Source organism: Numenius arquata, chromosome 2 (assembly GCF_964106895.1).
Source record: "Numenius arquata chromosome 2, bNumArq3.hap1.1, whole genome shotgun sequence".
Taxonomy (NCBI): domain Eukaryota; kingdom Metazoa; phylum Chordata; class Aves; order Charadriiformes; family Scolopacidae; genus Numenius; species Numenius arquata.
The window spans coordinates 23,163,811-23,183,287 of NC_133577.1; the positions used below are offsets into that span (position 1 = coordinate 23,163,811).

The 19,477-nt window shown below is 43.1% G+C and overlaps 1 protein-coding gene across 2 annotated transcripts; it reads left to right on the top strand.

Annotated features, from left to right (window-relative positions):
- The first annotated feature begins 2,028 nt into the window (after window positions 1-2,028).
- NTPCR (nucleoside-triphosphatase, cancer-related) lies at window positions 2,029-18,562 on the top strand. 2 transcript variants are annotated; one of them, XM_074168359.1, is made up of 5 exons: window positions 2,029-2,134; window positions 4,651-4,813; window positions 5,899-5,995; window positions 8,739-8,948; window positions 13,692-18,562. In XM_074168359.1, exons 1-5 carry the CDS (start codon window positions 2,101-2,103, stop codon window positions 13,758-13,760), a joined length of 573 nt encoding a protein of 190 aa, XP_074024460.1. In that variant the 5' UTR covers window positions 2,029-2,100; the 3' UTR covers window positions 13,761-18,562. The 2 variants fall into 2 exon arrangements, with proteins under 2 accessions (XP_074024460.1, XP_074024461.1); XM_074168360.1 differs by lacking the exon at window positions 8,739-8,948 and having other exon boundaries at window positions 2,101-2,134; window positions 13,692-13,760.
- Window positions 18,563-19,477: the final 915 nt, after the last annotated feature.

Genomic DNA, 19,477 nt, shown 5'->3' on the forward strand with positions numbered 1-19,477 from the left:
TCTGGCCCAATCAGCTTGAATTTGTGGCTGTGCCGTGTCCCAGTCTTAATAGGAACAGCCTATGAATTTGGTTTTAAGGATACTTTCCTGACAAATGGACAATATAGATTTCTACTCCCTTAACTTGAGGCTGCAGTTGAAGAGGGTAAGTTTCCTGCTACCTGACTAAATGGTAGCCTATTACATAAAGCAGAAGTGCTTCACCTGCAATTACAGAGCAGCTGTAAAAGGTTCTGGTTTATAAATCCCAGCTAAATAGAAATAATCCTCTACCATCCTGAAACATTGCACCAGATTTAGGGGTAAGGACTGTTTCTAAGCACCCTCCCCACACTTCCTACTGGCAAGCTATACTAGTTCTGATCACCTCTGCGAGACACCTTCCTTTCCCTCTGTACTGTCTTGGGATCCTAGGTGTCAGCTCTGGTTCTGCATGCCACCCGAGGGACCAAGTGCTTAACTTATTAACCCCAGCTCTTAATATCTCTTTGTTGCAATTTCTTCTTCTGAAAGCAGTAATGATAATTTCTACCTCACAAGAGTACTGACCCTTAACTGGAGCATAACTAGAGATTAAAGAAGATTTTTGCTTTCCTCAGAAGCCAGGAGTGCAGGGGTACAAGGCACTCTTACTATGCAATATAACAGCTGATTGCATCCATCACTCTTTTCGATGATCCACTGTCCTACACAGACCCTGCTCCTAGCTGACCTGAAAGTATTGTATATTTAAAGATGCAGAATCGCTAGAGTGTTGCTCTTCATCCTGCTAATCCAAGGAAGACTGGCCACATGCGATGTACACATCAAAAACATTTTGTTAAATTTATGGGAATATCTGTCTATTGTGAACTACACTCTACCTGCTGATCCACACAATTCATCTGGCTGAAAAAGATACTAATTATCTTTGTGAAAATGATGAAAAACCTTTAAATCCTTGTGAAATTACTGAAGACGGAAGCCAGACAGAAGTGTGCTGAACCTGAAGAGAACCATTCTAGCTGACGCAAGCAACAACCAGGATGTATCCCTGTCAAAGCTCAGTATTTCTGGGTAACCATTTTGGTGTTATGGCCAGGCAGGGATCAACACGCCGGGGTGCCAGGCCACTGCCTCACCCAGACTTCTGCCTGTGCAGCCCTCCACTCAAAAATCCTTTTCCCTGATCTCTTACAACACTCCATTGCCCGAGTCTAAACAAATAAGGAGACCACAGGCGCATTGGGATGCGGACAGACGTGTCAGTGTCTTTGTTAAACCTGCCAAACCTTTCCATTTATGACACAATTCACTCAGATTTGTAACAACCCCTGGCAGTATATTAATCCCCTAGTTACATTTGCTGTCTGCACCCAGGTATTGAACAACCTGTTTGCCTTTTGACTGGCTTGCTGCATTCTGGAGCACATTGTTTATGGAAACAAGTGAAAAACTCCAGGGAGAGCTTTCTTAACATATTCAGAAATTAAAATAGGTCAAGCCGACTGGACAAAGAAATGCTGACCCACATTTATGAAAATTGTTTCTTTCCCCTCTCCCCTAACCTTAAATAATGTCCATCTTCTGGGAAATATCACGGCAGCAGCCCAACCCTGGGCCGCGCCGCCGAGGCCGCCACAGGCCGGGAAGGGCCCCCGTCCCTCGGCGGCCACCGCCCGAGCCCTCTGGCCGCCGGGGCGGGAAGAACATCGGCCCGTCGCCAGATACCGCCTGCCCGGGGCGCCTTTAGAGTCATCCCCGCTCAGGCGTTGCCACGGGAGAGGCTGGGCTCCCCTCAGCTGCCACCGCCCGACACGCTTTCGGGACCGGGCCAATTCCAATGGCGCGTCGGCCGCTGCGATGCGAGGCCGCGAGAGCCGCCATGTCAGGCACCGCCGGAGCAGGGCTTCGCGGGGGGGCACCTCCCGGGGCGCCGCTACGAGGGGTGCCAGCAGCGGCAGCAGAACTCCGCGCTTCCCCGCGGACAGAAGGCGGGGCTGGTGCGGGGCCGGTGCGGGGAAGGGCCACCGGGGCAGGGGCGGAGCGAGGGGGCGGTGTCGCGCTTCCGCCAGCCGGGCCGCGGCGGGTGGGGGAGAGGGCGGAGCGCGGTCCCCCGCCATGTCCAAGCACGTTTTCCTCACGGGACCCCCAGGTAACGGAGGCAGGAGGAGCCTGGGGAGTGGAGCGAGGGGAGGCGGTGCGGCTGCAGGGGCCCGGCCCGGGCTGGCCTAGGCAGCCGCCCTGCGCGGGGCCGACGGAGCCGTGAAGTGCTTCGGACCAGGGAAGGGCAGCCGGTGGCGGGCCCCAGCGCCGGCCCAGGGCCTGAGGGAGCCCCAGGAGCGCCTTCTGCCGCAGCCGGGCGCGGCGGCTGCCTGCGAGGTGACCGCGGCTGCCGGCGTCCAGGCCTGTAGCTGCTCCCCTCCCCGAGTGTCCCCTGTTGAGGCCAGAGCTGCTGTCTTCATTAATCTGTTGCTAATGAAGGTCCCTTTGAGCTCTCTGTCCAGTTCTATGTCATGTACTTTTCCAGATGCTGCTGCTTTGTCCCTGGCTCCTGCTCTGCAGTTCAATACTGGGGGGGAAACAACCTCCTGGACAACAAATCCTGCTTCAGTTAAACTGCAGCCATTACTAATTTCTGAGCGCTCGTCTTTTCTGTAACTTAATTGTAGTGATTTAGCGCTTCCAACCAAAGTAATGTTCAGTTATAGGTAATAATTGGTAACCCAGATGGGCAGGCCATGATTGAAGCAATGGAGTAGTTTATCATGGTAGGGGAGTCTGATTATTGTGGAGGTAGAGTGGTGTAGAGTATTAGCATCAAACTATAAGGTTGATAAAGAAATAAACCAGTTATTGCATTTGCAAAGCTTTTGTTTGTGGTCTGGAAGTAAAACTGGGAGTAATTTTCTTTTTTTTTGGAAACCTTTTGCAGATACCTGTCTTGTCTGGAGTTAGTTTAAAATGCTACTGCTAGGCTGAGATAGCAATACCTTCCACAGACTTCATTCTGTCTTTCCATCCACCAAATGAAGGCAGCCCTCCAGGAGATGCAGAGGTTCAGCCTGCTTAGGCCTTGTCTCTGTTCATTTAGCTGAAATTGAGTATACTCTTTTGATTAGCTAAATGTATAAGTTTAAGCTTTCTTAAACTTACTTTGAGTTTGACTTAGCTTTCTTTGGAAATTTACTGAATGAAGGTAACCAAATTAGAGATAGCAAATCTACTTAGCCAAATTAGTATAAATTCACTTATAGAGACAAGGCCCTGGAAAGATGGTAGATATTGATGGTGCCACATTTGTCATTTTATTGTTTAAATGCCAGGAATCCCCTTGGCTTCAGTTTTGAAAAGTTTGCTTAATAGTTTGACTAGATGCCCTTGAAGCTACAGAATATTTTGCCGTTGATATTGACTGTTAAGAAAGTAGTTTCTAAATGTGCTTAAAATCTAAGGAAGGAATTTGGTATATGTATGTTGAATTTATTTCTGTTGGCATCTTTAGGCATTTCACGTTTGGTCTATATTCCTTGTCTCTAGGAATTTAAGGGTTTATTCTGCAGGTTATTTTCTATCTTCTGATTTTTTGACAACAGTGATTAAAAATGAAGTGATAACAGTAAATTTTGTGAGAGGCAATAAAGTTGAGCTTAAAAGGAGATTGTCAAGGGATGTACTTGTACAATGGCAAAGGAGAAGAAATAGCTCCTTTGTGGGTACTGAGAGGATGTCTGGAACGTGGCCAATGTTCACGTTGTAGAAAGTACATCAAACTGTGCTAGGAGACATCAGGTGGTGAGGGTTTTAAGGATCTGTCTTAGGGTAAGAAAATGGATTATAGGATCACAGGACAAATAATTTGAGAAGGGACTTCAGGAGGTGTAAAGGAAGGTCAGCTATGAGGCCAGACCAGGTTGCTCAAGGATTTATCCAGTCAGTCTTGAAAATCTCAAGGGATGTGAAGGCCGTGCAGCCTCTCTGGGCATCCTGCTCCAGGGCTTGATTGTCCTCGATCAAGCTTTTCCCTGTATCTAGTCAAAACCTCTCTTGCTTCAATGACAGTAAGAAGCATATTTCTGTTGTTGGAAATACTTTTTGTGATGTAGGACCTGATATCTGAGGGGCACTGAATGCTTCCGATTTCTAGGACATCAATAGAAGTAGTGTGTCCTCTGTACCAGTTAGGCTCCTGGTAATAGCAGTCGATTTTGACCTTATGATCTAACAGGGGGATGAACTCAGCTCTGTTCTTAAAAAGTAGTGAATGGCAGTGGTAGAAAGGGAGATTCATTAGTCTTCCAGTTAGGTCGGGTATCAGTGGTGTAACAGTATGGCTCTTCTGTATTTATCTGCCCTGGGGCAAGCTTTGTGGCCTGCCTGTGCACTAAGCAAACAAATTTTGTGGTAGCCTGGGATATTTTTACCATTCTGTTGTGACTTCACTGTAGACGTGCCTCTTAAAGGTTAATAAAACATTTCAATGTCTGTACAAAATGAACCTTAAAAGGTGCTTCTGCTCTTTCCTACCATTTAAAAAACCCAACAATTTGCAAATTTAAAAAGTAATGAATGTTCCTGCTAAACTGAATCATTACTGTGGTGTTTAAAAATGAGCTATTAGTGGAGAAGAAGATTAATCCTGTGTCCTTTTTGTTTCCTCTTTATTTTTAGGGGTTGGAAAGACTACTTTAATCCAGAAAGCCACTCAAGTTCTAAAATCCTCGGGCATTCCCATTGATGGATTTTACACAGAGGAAGTTAGAGAAGGTGGCAGGAGAACAGGATTTGATGTTGTCACTTTGTCTGGAAAACGAGGACCTTTATCTAGAGTCAGGTACTGAGGTTTTAACAGCTCTACAGTTTTATGCTTCTGCTGCAGTCTGTCGGCATGTTAAATGCTCCTCCAGAAGGTGATTTCCAGCACACATATGGCTTTCATGGTCAGGTTCTTTAAGAACGAGACTGTGTGACCTGGCTGACAGGGTACATAGACAGTGTCTGTGTTGCATAGTGAAATATTGAAAGTGTGCCTGTGAAGGGTGTTCTCTTTTGCTGCTTATTTTACACCAGATAGAGAGGAAGCACTGCCGACCCTTTTATCATGAGGCTGAGTCTCTTTGGGATACAGTCAGTAGCTTATTGTAGGCAGGTAGGAAGTTGTTTTTGTTTCCACCAGGTAATTTATGGGGACAGAAGTGGAAAAGAAAAGGGAAGTTGCATATAACATTGTTTTAAAGAGCCACTGAATGGCCCACAAAACCCATGTGAATTTTAAGAAAAAGAGGGTTTCAGAGCCCCACTAAGAGTGGGGCCTCTGAAGTGCAGAGGGGCTCACAGTCTCTCCTGTTTCACTAGACTTAGCTTTTCACACTTTGTGCAAAACTTAGTCTAGATCCAGGTGTGATGTTGGCACCTCATTCAGACATAGTTGATCTGACTAAATAATTTGCATGCTGCTAATAAAGAAGGTTCACCTAGGATATTGTGGTGCGGCACACGCAAACTATCTTGAGTGTTTTTCTGAGATTGTTTAAGGGTTTTGCAGCCCTGAGATTTGGGCCACTGCTGTGATGCTGTCTGTAGTGTCACATTACCAAATTCAAAGATCTGAACTGCAGACATGTTTTAATTTCAGTGTAAATATACCTGCTGGCTTTGGGATCCCATTACCCTTCTGTACAGTCTTCAAATTTGAGCTTACGTAGTTGTGTCGGTAGCTTATGGTATATTTATTGTCTTAAAGTATGCTATCTGCAATATGAATGCATGGTTCAGAGTTGTTTTCTTAGAGGAATTAAGGGGATTTGACTTACTAGGATAAATTCTGATAAATCTACTTGAAATGACTGCAGTGAATTCTCACTGAACTCATTACGTAGAAGGAATTGTGCATTTAAAATACCTCTTTTTTAAATTTAGTTCCGATTCTTCTACTTCAAGACGTGAATATCGAGTTGGACAGTATGTTGTAGACCTTGTTTCATTTGAGCAGTTGGTTCTACCTATGCTGAGAAACGTGAGTATTCTATGAAAGCTGCTGAAAAATGGATGCTTTATGGTAATCAGCGTTATTGGAAGGCCCTGCTAGAGCACTAATTTTTGATATTAATAAATGGGCTGTATCTTGGGTTTTGCTGATTCTGATTGACTTTAAGATCAGGAAGCTGGAGGGGAAAATTTGGCTTGTTCTCTTGTGCTTATTGTGGTGTTTGAGAGATTGCAGTTCCTTCTCATTCTTGATCTGACATCATCCTATGAGCTGGCTCTCCTTGACCTGAGAAACAGCCGAGAGGAAGTTTCTTTCCATGCCACCATCTTGCATATTGAAAAGCAAACAAAATGGAGGAGTGGCTTACCACGCAGAACTGAGTGGTATCAGTGGCTCCAAGAAAAACGTTTTTGCTGGTGCACCTCTTCTTGGCAGCCTTTTATTCCCTCTTTCTTTGATTCCCATCTTTCAGTAGAAGCTTTTGTTTCTTGAATCCGGTGGTTATTTTTGATTACCACTGTACCTGGAGACTGGTAGGTTTTCACTGATAATAGCAGTTTGATAATTTGGGATTTAGCCTGCTGCACGAGGAGTGCTCTGATTGTGAAAAGGCTTTCCACACAATCTTTTTCCTATCCTTCTTCTAACATTCTGTTACAACTGGTGTAAGCGATATTGTGATTATCTCCCTTTTTCCTTCTCCTTCCTCTCTCTCACTCCAGCCTTCCCCCTCTCCAAAATTAGACAAGAACAGATCTGATTTCGGCAATAACATATCACAAACAGTGTGCAGTAGCTGCTGAGCTGTACTACTAAAAAGAATCATATTGTGATTTTTCTACACTGCCAAAGCTCAAGCAGCCAAGGAAGAAGGGACTTCTTAATGAACTTCGAAAGAACAAAAAGACAAGGAAGTGCAAGGAGCAAATACACGATTGAGGATCCGATTCTTGTTTTTGTCAAGGAACATTAAAGTCTAAGAGTAGGGAAGCAAAGACAGGCGCAAGGGAGAAAGGAAATATGAATAAAATGGGACAATTTTTTTTAATGTTTAATTTCACTCTAAATTGATTTATTCTGTTAGTACATAGAAGGATAGTTTAATAAAAAAGGCATCGTTAAGCCAGCACAGTACTTGGAATCATTTTACTGCCGCATTAAAGTGAAGTCCAGGAGAGATCTTGCTAGAATGGTGTTAGTGTTGAATTTTTCTGGTTATTTCGCTTTCTGCAACTACGGGAGAGTGGAAAGAAGAAAAGCAGCCAGCAGGGTCGGACAGTGCATGACCCTGTTCTCATTGAAAGTGCTGTTAATCGGTTTTGTGGGAATGTGGTCATGTGTGTAGGTGGCACAAAATGGGAGAGGAGGAGAGTGAGAAAGATCATAGACCTGAAACAGGAGACTCATAGGTATGGTCTGGTTTGACCAGAGAGCAGCGAGGAGTGGGCATGTGCCAAGGTGGTCTTGAGGACAGCTTCAGCTCTTAAGAGCCTTAAGGCTTGGATCTTGCTGACTCCAGTAAGAACAGGGGTAGATCCTACAATGGACGGTCTCTCTGCTTCTGGAAACTTTGCCAGGCAGGACTGAGCATTTTTTTCAAACAAAACACCCTGTTTCTCAATGTGTGACCGAGTGACTGTTATTGGCTTTTTAGCTCACTGATCTATGAAAGGATTTTAGATAAAACAGCTACTCAGCAGGGACTTAGCTTGAAAAGGTTTTAGGATGCGTGTTATACAGTTCTTCCACTTTCCCGGAAGCAAATACTTTGCCTTCACAAGGGAAAACATTTCAATTTTTTTTTCTTTTTTTTTTAGGTTCTGTATAATATGGCTGGTATTGGTGTATATTTGTGCATCTACAGTGATGTTTTAACTTGAATTGATTTCCTCCTCACTTCTGTAAATAATGGAGTACAGTTCTCTGTTCCTTTTACCAGGAGAGGATAGGCAGTGCACTTCCTTTTCTGTTGAATAGTTCCTCTGCTTTCTGAGTTGCTTTTCCCTCAGTGTCAATCACCCTTGTTGTCTCCTAGGCTTCCCTGCTGCTTACACCAGTCTGCAGCATGGTACTGTTCGGCACAGTAAGCAAACCTCAAATGTGGTTAGTCTTTATTATGGTGCCTGTCCCATAATCGAGGGGGATTATAGAATAAGGTATATCTCGACAAAGAAATGGAAGATGACTGTTCTGATGTGAGAGAGGCTTAGAAACAGCTTGCTTGTTATTGAGGTAGCTTTGAAGAAGCTTGTTGTTCCGTGAGAAGTGCTAGTTTTGACCCTCCCTTGACCCAGCTACAAAAGGACAAACTTCCAAATCTAGATTTAATGCATTTTTTTTAAAATACTTGTGTTGTGTGAGTATTGATCTATTCTAAATGTACAGTTTGATGGGAAAAGTAAAGTTTTGAAAAAATGGTGTCCCTCAGATTGATTGAGAGCTGCTAGTGGGCTAAGTGGAGTTCTTGTCAAATAGCTCATATGGGACTATTGTGAGAATTTTGTTTTGAAGGAAAACTGGTATTATGGATATTTCCTATTGTAGTTAGTATTCATGCTGTACATATATTCTAGTCTTCGCAAAAATCCATGCTGGAACGGAAGTGATAGATTTATGAGTCTGTCAGTTATCAGTAGCAGCTTTGATTCTTCCACTTTCCCCAGCATTACAATTGAATTGATTTATTTTGGAGGTATTTCTTTTGTTAGCATAGAAATTTCGGTTGCTTGGTTCTGTGTTGTTTACAGTCTCTTGATGTACTTTTCCACAGGTAAACCATGGCAGTGATGCAGAGAAAAAAATTTGCGTCATAGATGAGATTGGTAAAATGGAACTCTTCAGCCAGGCTTTTATTCAAGCTGTTCGGCAGACGCTGACTGGCTCAGGGACCATGGTACTTGGAACTATTCCTATACCTAAGGGAAAGCCACTGGATCTTGTTGAAGAAATAAGAAGTAGGAAAGATGTTAAAGTGTTCAATGTGAGTAATATTAAACATCCTTAAAGAGCCTTCTGTTCTAGGTTGCTGGTTTCTATTTGGTTCTGTTTAAAAACTGTTGCTACCAATTGATAGCTGTGGGTAGCCTGCACAAAATAAGTTTTTTAGTTTCCATTTCATTCTTAATGGGCAGGTGTTCACCTTATTAAAAAAAAAATCACAGTTGGCAGTTACTGTAGCAGTCTCACACAGCTGGCTTTGCTTGTGAGAGGCTGTAGAAGTAACGATATAGTTGTTTTAAAAGGTTTTCTTGCTGTAGTATTATTGCCATATAAGTATTCATTATTCCTAAGAGTTAAATCTTTTATAGTACAGTCAGATTTTAAAACAATTTTTTTCAGACTGGCTTGCAGAAATATTACCAGTAATCGTATTCAAGAAAAAAAAGGCAGCAGTGGAGTTTGCAGAAATGATTTCTAGAAGAAAGACACTTGTAAATGGAGTGTGCTTTCTCTGGAGTCAGTGAACCAATTTTGGAATTCATTATGTTATTTTTACAGACGTAATTCGCAGAATATTAAAGCCTCAAAGTGCATTTCTGATCAGTTACAGGGAGGTTCTCAAACACTTACCACTTCAAAACATAGTCTGTTCACAGGAACACCTGTGTTAGGTTTCCTTAACATCTGTAAGTGTCCTGGATGCTTCACAGAAACGAGCTAAATGCAGCTCCTGCTCCTTTGACTTATTTTTCTGCTCAGTGTGTGCTATTTGTAGTAGAGAATAAAGCTATAGATCCAAAACTGAACTGCACATCTCTAGAAATTATAAATTCAGTAAGTGGGACTTTACCCCTGTAATGCCAGGGATGTTTATATGCTGTAGAGCAGTATATTCTTGCAGCCTGTTCTTTATCAGGTGCACGTCTGATGCCTTCTCATGCAGTGAGAATGCTTTCTTGTTTTCATCCAAGTGAACGAGGAAGGAAAAAACACTATACTGAATGATCTTAATTACTGCAGAGAAAGCAACGCCTCCATCTTCTTTTTTCCTCTTCAAAATGAGATTAATAAGACTGCAGTGCTCAAAAAAGTTCCTCAGCTTTTTTTTAGTTGGTGGTCCCATCAGCATCTTCAATTTCTGTTTTTTAAATTAAATGCCTGTTTAATTAAGTGCTGAAGCAATCCTAGGAGCCAAGACAAGAGAAGATTCCTTTCCTCACATAAGCATTCAACTCCTGCCATTCCTTTCAGAGATAAACCCCCAGGTTTCCCAGTGACAAGTTGATGTGTTAGTTGTCAAGCTACTGAACAGGGATGCACGTGAATGTGAATTTTATATGACCTGCTTTACAGTGGTGGGACAGGGGAAGAGGGAATGGAGAATGCCTCGCTGAAAGTAACGGACATTCAGTGCTTAGGCTGCAGTTATGGCAAGGCAAGAATGTAGATTTGGTCCTCTCAGGGGAGGAAACAAAGCGCTAGAAAACAGCATTTGGCTTTTCAAGGAAGCTTTTGAGGCTTCCGCTGTCTCTTTTTATCAGGTGATGTTCTGAGGGCACGTCCCACTCAGCCCTGGGTTGTTGGCTGTATCAGGCTGCCGATACATCTTTCTCTCAAGTACTGACTACAGGCAGCTTCCTGTAAATTTCAGTGGTGCGATGTTTTCCCTAGCTAAAAAAATCTTTACTAAAAAAAGTGAGCCATCCTGTTTATGCTGCTGAGATTAGGATGTGCAGGTTTTTTTGTTTAAATAGGGTTCTCTGGTGAATCCGTTAGCCAAAAGCATGGGTGTGAAATGTGTGAGGGACTGCAATAGTTCCCAGGTGGCGGAGACCTGCTATGCTGAAGTGTTGTGCAGGAGAGCATCTGTCTCGCTTGCTCCAGTGACACACTACATGCTCTTTCCCAGCTAGTTAAAACGTGTGCATGAGTAGGAACAGACCCTGCCCGTGGGGAGTCAGAGGTGTTACTGGCTGAAGTAAATACTGGATCCCCAACTATGCTCTCCAAGGGCTGTGGTATGGGGAGAACCTGGAGTGCCCTAATAGCTCATGGTCAGTAATTTCTTACTAACTTTTATGGTGCCTGGAAGTGTGCAGAAGTAGGTGGCTACCTTCCAAAAAAGTTCTGCCTGCTTTGTCACTTAATATGGAGTTGGGCTGCATACAAGTTACTCAGCAGAGTTTTCTCATCCTTCTCTTTAGCGTCAGAAGGACTGTTCTGATGTTGGACGCTAAGTGCACAGAGACAGCTGTTTGGAGGTTTACAGTCCCTTCTGTCTTGAAAGCATATTCAGTTGGTGCAAATGGGCCCAGATGCCCTAAAACCAGTTGAGGATTTGGTCCCAAATGTTGAATTTATTATGTTTAGAGCACTTCGCGATAGGAGCTCTGATATTTAACACATTTCTTTCCATTGTTGCCCAATTCCAGTTTCCTGAGAACGAAACTTTCCAGTGAAACTACAGAGGCTCTTTTTGTACTGCCCAGGCCTGTGTAGTTTTGCAGACACAGTGTCATAAATAGGATCAGATTATCCTTAGCAGCTGGCACATATTCATTTTCTCCCATTTTCCCATCTATTAGTTTTTTTTCCATGAAACCATTAGTGAAGTGAGGTTGCATATGCCTTTTAAGACAGAAAATAAATAGTTAAATGAATCAGAAGAAGAAAAGGTTCCATTTAAACAGACTGTACGACAGGGGTTTCCTTGACAGTACATTAACAATTAGGGGAAGAAAGCTTTTGTCCTCTGCTGTTGCTTGCTTGGATTCTAGGTGGTAGTTTCCTCCAAATTACCTAGTGTAAGCAGCGTCTACAGTTATTTTCAACTCGCTGTCTAAAAATCTACCCATCTGTTTATACATTCAGTACAGATACTGGGAGATTAGTTCTCTCTGGGAAAGCTGCCTGCACAGAATGTCTCCAGATCTTAAGAGGAGACTTATATCTATCAACTAGCCTTTGTAAAAACAGTTGTGAAAATTTCCCAGCGCTTGGCACTTTCTCTCTGCTGCTCTCACTGGACTTCTGGGATGTAGGTATAGAACAGGGATAGATAAAATGTAGTATTGTTTTTGTTGGCTGTGAGACAGTGGGAAGAGCTATTAAATGTTCAGAAGGTCCTTTGAAAGTCAGGATATCAGGGCACTTGCTGTGAGATTTAGAGTTTGGCTGATCTGTGCTCTGTACCTTGTTTACCTTGGGGTCTTTCAATAGCCTTACTGAAGAGCAATTCTATTCTTTGTTGTCTTGCTCTCTTTATTATTGTGGGGTTTTCTGTTTATCTTATAATAGGCCTGGAATGATACTCTATAAACAACACCACTTTCAGGCAGATCTTCCCTTTCATTCCTCTTCTTTTTTTTTCATGTCACTTTTTCATCAGTCCCACGTTGATCTGCTCTCTTGAGTTCAAGTGGTGTAGTTGAGACCACTGTCTCTAGGTTTTGCATTGTTGGCTTCCAGCATTTGAATAGGATGACTGTGACTAAATAGCCCGAGACATTTAGGGCCAAATTCTTTAGGTAGGAATGTCACTTATTTAAAAATAATAATAATATTAGTAATACTTTCTCCTGTTCAGTATTGACTGTAGTACTGGAAGGGATACAAGCCCTTGTGCTCAGCTCTTAAATGCAGCTACAGGGAATGCAGTGAAACCTTGCTGGTGGAGAGTTTTATGCCATGCATAGTGTGGTGTCTCCTTCCTTGTCAAACAGCGTTTCTCAAACTTTGTTAAAAATATGGACGTCCTTTTTTTTTTTTGGCTCATCTGTCTTTGTCTGATTTCTTCCTGCCCTCTCTGCAGGGATCTGAACAGTGGGGGAAATTTCTTAGGCTTTTTAAAATGCGGCTTTTGCTGACACTTCACAATTGCTTCTTAACTCTTTCACCACCCCAGCCATCTCCCCAGGTTTCGTCTGAGTTAGTAATGCATGGTGCTGTGGGTCGCTGGGCTCTCTATCAGGACCCAGTCTCTCAAGAAGGAGTAATTTACACCCCCCTATCTTCCTTGCCCCCCCTCCAGCTCTGTGCTCTGTCTTTGCTGCACCTGGGAACTGAGCTGACCAGCAAGTGCTGGCGTTCGCTTGGCAGTTTACAGTAATCTGCACGAGCTGCAATGCAGATGGGCCCAGCAAAAGACAGGACACTGGGCTATGTGGATTTTCACATGCACTAGTCTTGAAATCCAGTATTTCCATGGACTGGTCAACCAAAGGCATACGTCAGTGCGCTATAAAAGCTCCCCAGCTTTTTCAAGTAGTCTTACTTCTTCGTGAAGGTGTTTCTGTCCTGCAATGCTAAGCTTTCTCAGAATACAGAATTGTGCTGCTAAGCCTGTTGTAATTTTTATCATTGCAGATGTTTTTGACTAGGTCTGTCATCCTAATAAATACAATCCTTTGAAGTACTGAAGGCATAAGAACTCCACTTTATAGTAGGAAAATTATATTTGGTAATTGAAAAGGATTTCTAGTAATGACAAAAGTACATGCTGGTTCTTCGAGTGATTCTTGTTAGTTATTCAAGCCCTGAATAATACTGCAAAATACCATGGGTAATTAGATCAAAAAGATCACTGAATATTCAATTACATATGCAGGTTTGTGGGTTTAGCTCACTGTGTTCTCGGTAGCAGAAGGCGGCAGGTGTTTGACACTCAACATTCCTCCACTGAGAAAGAAATGCATTTGAATTTCTGCTTTGTTTATTTTTGAAGTAAACACTGATACAGAAGTTATTCATCAAATTACATCCGTTTTAATTTCTCTTTCTCTAGGTGAGTAAGGAAAACAGAAACAGCATTTTGCAAGACATCTTGGCAGCTGTGGAATCTTGCAGAAAATGAAGACCTTTTCTTGCCTGTAAATGCTAAAGCTTTTATTTTAACAAAACATTACAACATTTTGCGGATGTTTTTGAGTCTGTCCTTCCTGCTTTAGCCCCTGGAGGCTTTCCTGCAGCCTTCAGGGTAAGCAAGGTAAAGCTGGTAGTACTCTAAAATGTGAAAATGAGAGGGCAGGATTCTTGTATATTCAGTTCACAAGCTAATCTATGAAAAAAAATTGGACAGCTGCGTAGTTACCGTGCGGTTCTAATCTGGGTGTTTGAAAGTTAGATGGTCTACTCTGATCCTAGTTGCACCATGGAAAAGCAATTAACTGTCAAATCTGTTTGAGATATTAGTCTGTCAGAGTGTGGTGTGGACTGTTCTGCCCAGAAAGCAATGCAGTATCTATCTGGCATCTAGCCCTGGTGTAACAGAGCAGAACCCTGCCCAAAATGTCTGTGTGCTCTGCCTGGTTTACGTAGAAGTATTTTTGCTGTCGGTGACCCAGTGTAGGTGTGCCCAGGTGTGTCTCAGCGTGGGGGCTAACGGGTCACGAGGTAGAAGGAATAAGCAGATGCTCTCTCCCTACCCCCAGACACCCCTATCCCCAGCTGCAGTGTAAGAAGGGGGTTATCTAGAATTTCAAGGAAATTTCCTTTAGTCCCAAGTGACATTTACAGAATTCCACTTCAGGAAGAAAAATAACCAACTGTAACCTCTCCTAAGTGGCCCAGACACTAGTGGATAAGAGGGCTGCATTTTGGGTTTATTTTCAAGTTTCTGATGGCAATCCTGCCTCGCACCCCCTTCAAAAAATATATACACATATAAAAATCTTCAAGTTCATGAAGTTCAATCAAATCTTGACTTATGTTTTTCACGCAGAGTTTATTAAGTCAGGATTGACTTAACACTGCATTTGTCTATATGGGTTTTACAATGTTATGTTTAGTGGTATTTTTTGTTTCGTTGTTTTTTTTTTCCTTATTCGATTCTGTACGTGGTTGATGGTGAAATAAGAAGTGTTTGAGAGTATTAGACAATGTGTTTCCCTATGAGGTGTGCAAATGTGTTCAGGAAAAGTGCTACCACTTAATCAGTTTTGCATGTTGTGAGAACAGAATTCCCTCCCAGGTGCACACTCATTCATTGTGTGATTTATAGTCATCGCTGGCTGTAAAAAGCTGTTAAGAATTCAGTCATTTCTTATTTTGTTTTTTGTTCAGTTCAACAACTGTTAAAATGAGCAAACTAAAAGCATTTTCAAATATCATTTGAGTTATTTATTTCTGTAAAACTGACACCCAAAGCTGTAGGGGGCTGGATGGGGAGAGGCATTTTTCCAGGTGCCCTGGAAACAGCAGGCAGTTAAAGGATGCCATGGCCTTGTACCCTGACGATCCTTTACGCAACCATTCTGTAGCCGAGTCTTAAATGGGGACTGACCTTGAAAGCTAAATAAAATAGAGATATTTGACACTTCTCTCTAGAGTCTGGGGAGGGGAGTTACTTCAGGAGTGATGGCAGAGTTCAGTTTTCCAAATTCCAGTTCAGTCAGTATTGTTGGGAGTTTCATTGCTTTTAAGTGGTATCTATTCCTCATAAGAGTAGATATGTTGCCCTGCATATAATGCCGTGATGCCTACTATAGTCCTGTCATTTAATAGACTGGAAAAAAAGGAAAAAGAATCATAACAAGTTTGGGGAAACTTTTGACCAGTGTGCTTATGGTGCTTGAAAGCCATTGTTTCATGGTGCAAGGAAGACCTTTAGTAGTGAGGGTAGTTAGTGACTGGAAAAACTTCCAAAATGGAGGTGCATTTTTCTTTCACTGGAACTGAGAAGTATCAGCCCTTTTAAATCAAAGGGTATTTTTGCTACCGATGTTAGTGGCTCTTGCTTTCTGCTACCTGTCTCAAGATTGGCGAGTCTTTAATTTGTTGTTCTTTCTTTAAGCCCATCTTCTCTCTGAGCTACAGAGTGCTTTTCAAGAGAAATAAAGAGAAACTTTGTGATCTGTGTTCAGCAGGAGATCCGAGATGACCTTAACAGTTATGGCTGGCCTTTAAATCTGAGACAGTCCTGAAGAAATGATTCACCTGTTTCAAATAGACATCAAGTGAGTGAGAAAGTAGTATTTCCAACTGAAGTTAGTTTTTATGACACCCTGTGTTTACTTTAGAGGTAAAAATTTATTTTCTGGTCTTGCACTAGTAAAATATTTGGAAGGCCTCGAGAGCACTGTAACAACAAACAGCGTTCACAAATCCCCTGATGGGCCGATTTTACTAATAGCACACATTTGGTGAAAATAACCTCATGATGTACCAGCAAGATTCCAGATGACAACATTAGTGCACCTGCAGGTTTTAATTGGTGCAAAAAAGGGGAGAATATGAGGTCCCAATTACTCTCCGAAGCCCGAGAATTGAGGATGTTTTTGGCAAGGAGGCTTGTAATTCCAACATAAAATTGCGCACAGCGTGGAATAAACAGGGCCTGCATTATTTATCATGCATTAGACGATTTTGACTTGTAAAACTCTGAGAAGGCTGAAAGAGAGAGCTGAGTCTTTAACACTGGACCTACTGCAAAGTTAATTATAAGTAGTGTGTCTGTCTTGCGGATTTAAGGATGTACAAGCACTGGTGAAACACTGTAATTAAATACCAGTCCCAATCCAGGGAGTAATCTAAATATGGCAATAATTGGGTAGTTAAAAAATACGCATTGATGAGAAGATGATTATTACATGCTGGAGAATTTCACTGGTAATTCTGATCTTCTAAAATGAAGTGCACAAAATTCAGCTCATCTTTAACTTAAATTCCCCAGCAAGAGCAGAGTGGTCAGTAGGTGGGTTGGAGCCAAATGCAGATGACATTTCTTGCTTTATTCTAATAAATAGCTTTTAAAAAAAGCTGTGGATGACATCGCAGAGACTCCTAAAAGCTGAATGGTTTCAGAATGTAATTCATAGATATTAAGAATACCTGGCCATATTGTTGAGAGGGGAAAAGACTGACGCTGCAAAGTTCTTTTTGTTAACATTTGTGTTAAATGCAGTGAATGCCAAGATTTTCTGTCTCTGGGAATGAGGTGAGACTTTTTGATGAGAACTCCGGTTCCTTGCAACAGAAGTTTGTATGACACTTCCAATGGAGGGAGCAGCAGGAACTCCAGCATTTGTATTTTGAGATGAATGGAAACAACCTTTGTACGCGGCGTCCGTCACTGTTTCCTACTTGCTTGCTGTGGTGGGAAACAGGTGGGCTGAGGGCCAGGCTGGGGGCTCGCCAGCCTACCTGAGGAATGGGAGCAGTTCACCAGCCTGGGATTGGCTTTGGTAAAATGTTACTAAAAATCTTTACCAGATTTTCAGACCGTGCTTCACCCTTAGGAGTGTAGCACCTGGCTTTTACTGCATGATGTAAACAAGAGCCTATTAGTGAAAAGAAAGTTTAGGAAAACAAAATGGGAGAGGGTGTAAGTATCCCACGTTTAATGCAAGGGCTGAAGTACTGTTTGTGCTTATTTTACCATATACTCATTATCCTCCTTCTGTACTGTATGTGTTCCTCTCTGGTTGTGAGAGCCTCACTGAGCCGATGTGGATAAAATCACTCCTGGTGTTTCTTTTCAGCAACGGTGATGTTTTCTGGGGTTAAGCTGGGGGAGCAGATAGGGCCTCCATCTTTTCATCCCTTCTGACATTTCTATGAAAGAACATCATGTACCAAATGCTCTTGTGGATTGAGTGCTTGATTTCCTCAAACGATACGTCCAGCCTGCTAGTGAGACAAGGGTGTCACTGCTCTCAGGATACAGAAGCAAGAACGTTCTGGGCTGGCTGAACGAGCATCGGGCGGGCTTCTGCCTTCAGCTCCTGCTGTGGCCTCTGCAGCTCTGGAAAAACTGAAGCACAGCACCTGACTCTTCAAAACTGACTCAAAATGGAACTGCATATAAAAGTGTTTTGTGTTGGTGGTGGCCATCCTTCCTGCACCACAGCTGTGGTAAGAGATCAGACGTGTAGTGTAGGCAAACTCTTTAGCCTGAGCAACTTCAGGGCCAAGTTTTAACAACGGCATTATGCACTGTGAAATCTGTCACCAGTGCCACAGCCAACTGCCACAGCAGTGAAAGTTGGGTCTGCTTTTCATTCAGAGCCCAAAACTGCCCAACTAGTGGGGTTCCTGAGGTGTCACAGGTACCTCCATCTTCCATCTCTGTAGCACCTCATGTGTAAGGTTCTGTATCGAGCCACTTAGGTCTTCCAGGAATAAAAGTATGGGTAGAGTCTTTATGTGTCTGTAGGCAGTGGTGCTGAGAGTAGCACTCCTAAGGACTTGGCTGCCTTTTGGTGCTGTGCAAGGCTGTTCTGAGCAGCTTACTGTTGAAGTTAGGCCCCGTGTAAAGGTGAGGTACCTATTTGTTAGCTTTGTGTGCATCAGAGCTTTAAATGCATCTTCTGTCATGTCCAGAGTCATCGGGTCTACCTCATGCAAATATGGGGGGGGGGTGTCTAAGATGTGCTTTATCAATGCAACCTTATATCTAGTTCCAGGTTTCATTTCTAACCCTTATGTCTGATTATTCTGTAGGACTGGCCCATATTTGAAACCACTGCATACAGCAGTAGTCTTATAACAACAGACTCTCAGCAAAATTATGGAGAAATGTAACATGGGGGAGTTTGTGCTGTCATCTTCCATTTATTTTTTTGTCTCTATAAATATTAACGGTCATTCCTCATTTTTTTCAACCCACTATGCTACAGTAACAACTTTAAGGCAAAATAAAAACTAAGATGTGGCTGTGAAAAGGAACTGATTTTTTAATTGTCTCTCGACTCCTGTTCCTCCCTGCTTGTGCGCTGTACCTCGACAAAGGAGACAGGACGCGCCTTTCCTGGCAGTTCCCCTGTGCAGCAAAAGGCTGGGCTTCCTGTCACGCTGCTGTCCACAAGGAGTTGTGCTCCAGGGGCTGGTGGCCTGAACCAGGTGAGGAACTGTGAGGCAGCTGCATTATCTCCGGGTGCGGTACCGGAGGCCATGGAGATGGTAGAGTCTTACAGATGTGGTGCTGGGGGAAGGTGGTGGTGCTGGGCCTCGCTCCGCACTCAGCAGCTGCAGCAGCTTGCCGCTGGAAGGATTTGTGCAGCTGTTTCCCAGTCCGGTTCAGTGTGCCTGAGTTGGATACGTAGAATACTTTAAGTTGATTGGGACTACTGGAGTTAGTTACTTGTTTTTGATGGAAATTAATTCAAACAAGTTAAAGATGTGAAAACTGGAGGCCTAAGTGAGTCTAACTGAACAGGGGAAAGTTTTTAGTGCTTTCTGCAGCAGCTTGTTTGCCCTGCCCCCACGCAAGGCAGGGTTTAGGATGTGATGCACGGATGATGGTTTATCTTAGACTGCCATGCAAAAGCCCCCAAGGCAGAAATGGGGCTGGTGGCTGTTAGTAAGGGCTCTCTACCTACCTGTATGGCCTCCATCCTTCAATTGTAATGAAGCACTTCATGAGCACGGTGGTGGGAGGAGAGGTGCAATCTGCCAGGAATGGTCAGAAGGGAGCAGCTGAATTCAATTTCCTCTTCCACATCCCACCTGGATGCTGGAGGAGAAGTTAGCAGGGCCTAAACTGCACTGATGACCATATTGTCTTAGGGGGCTGTACATGAATGCTCTGCTTTTGCCCTTGTGAGCATAAGCAGAATTTGGCCCAGGTTGTGC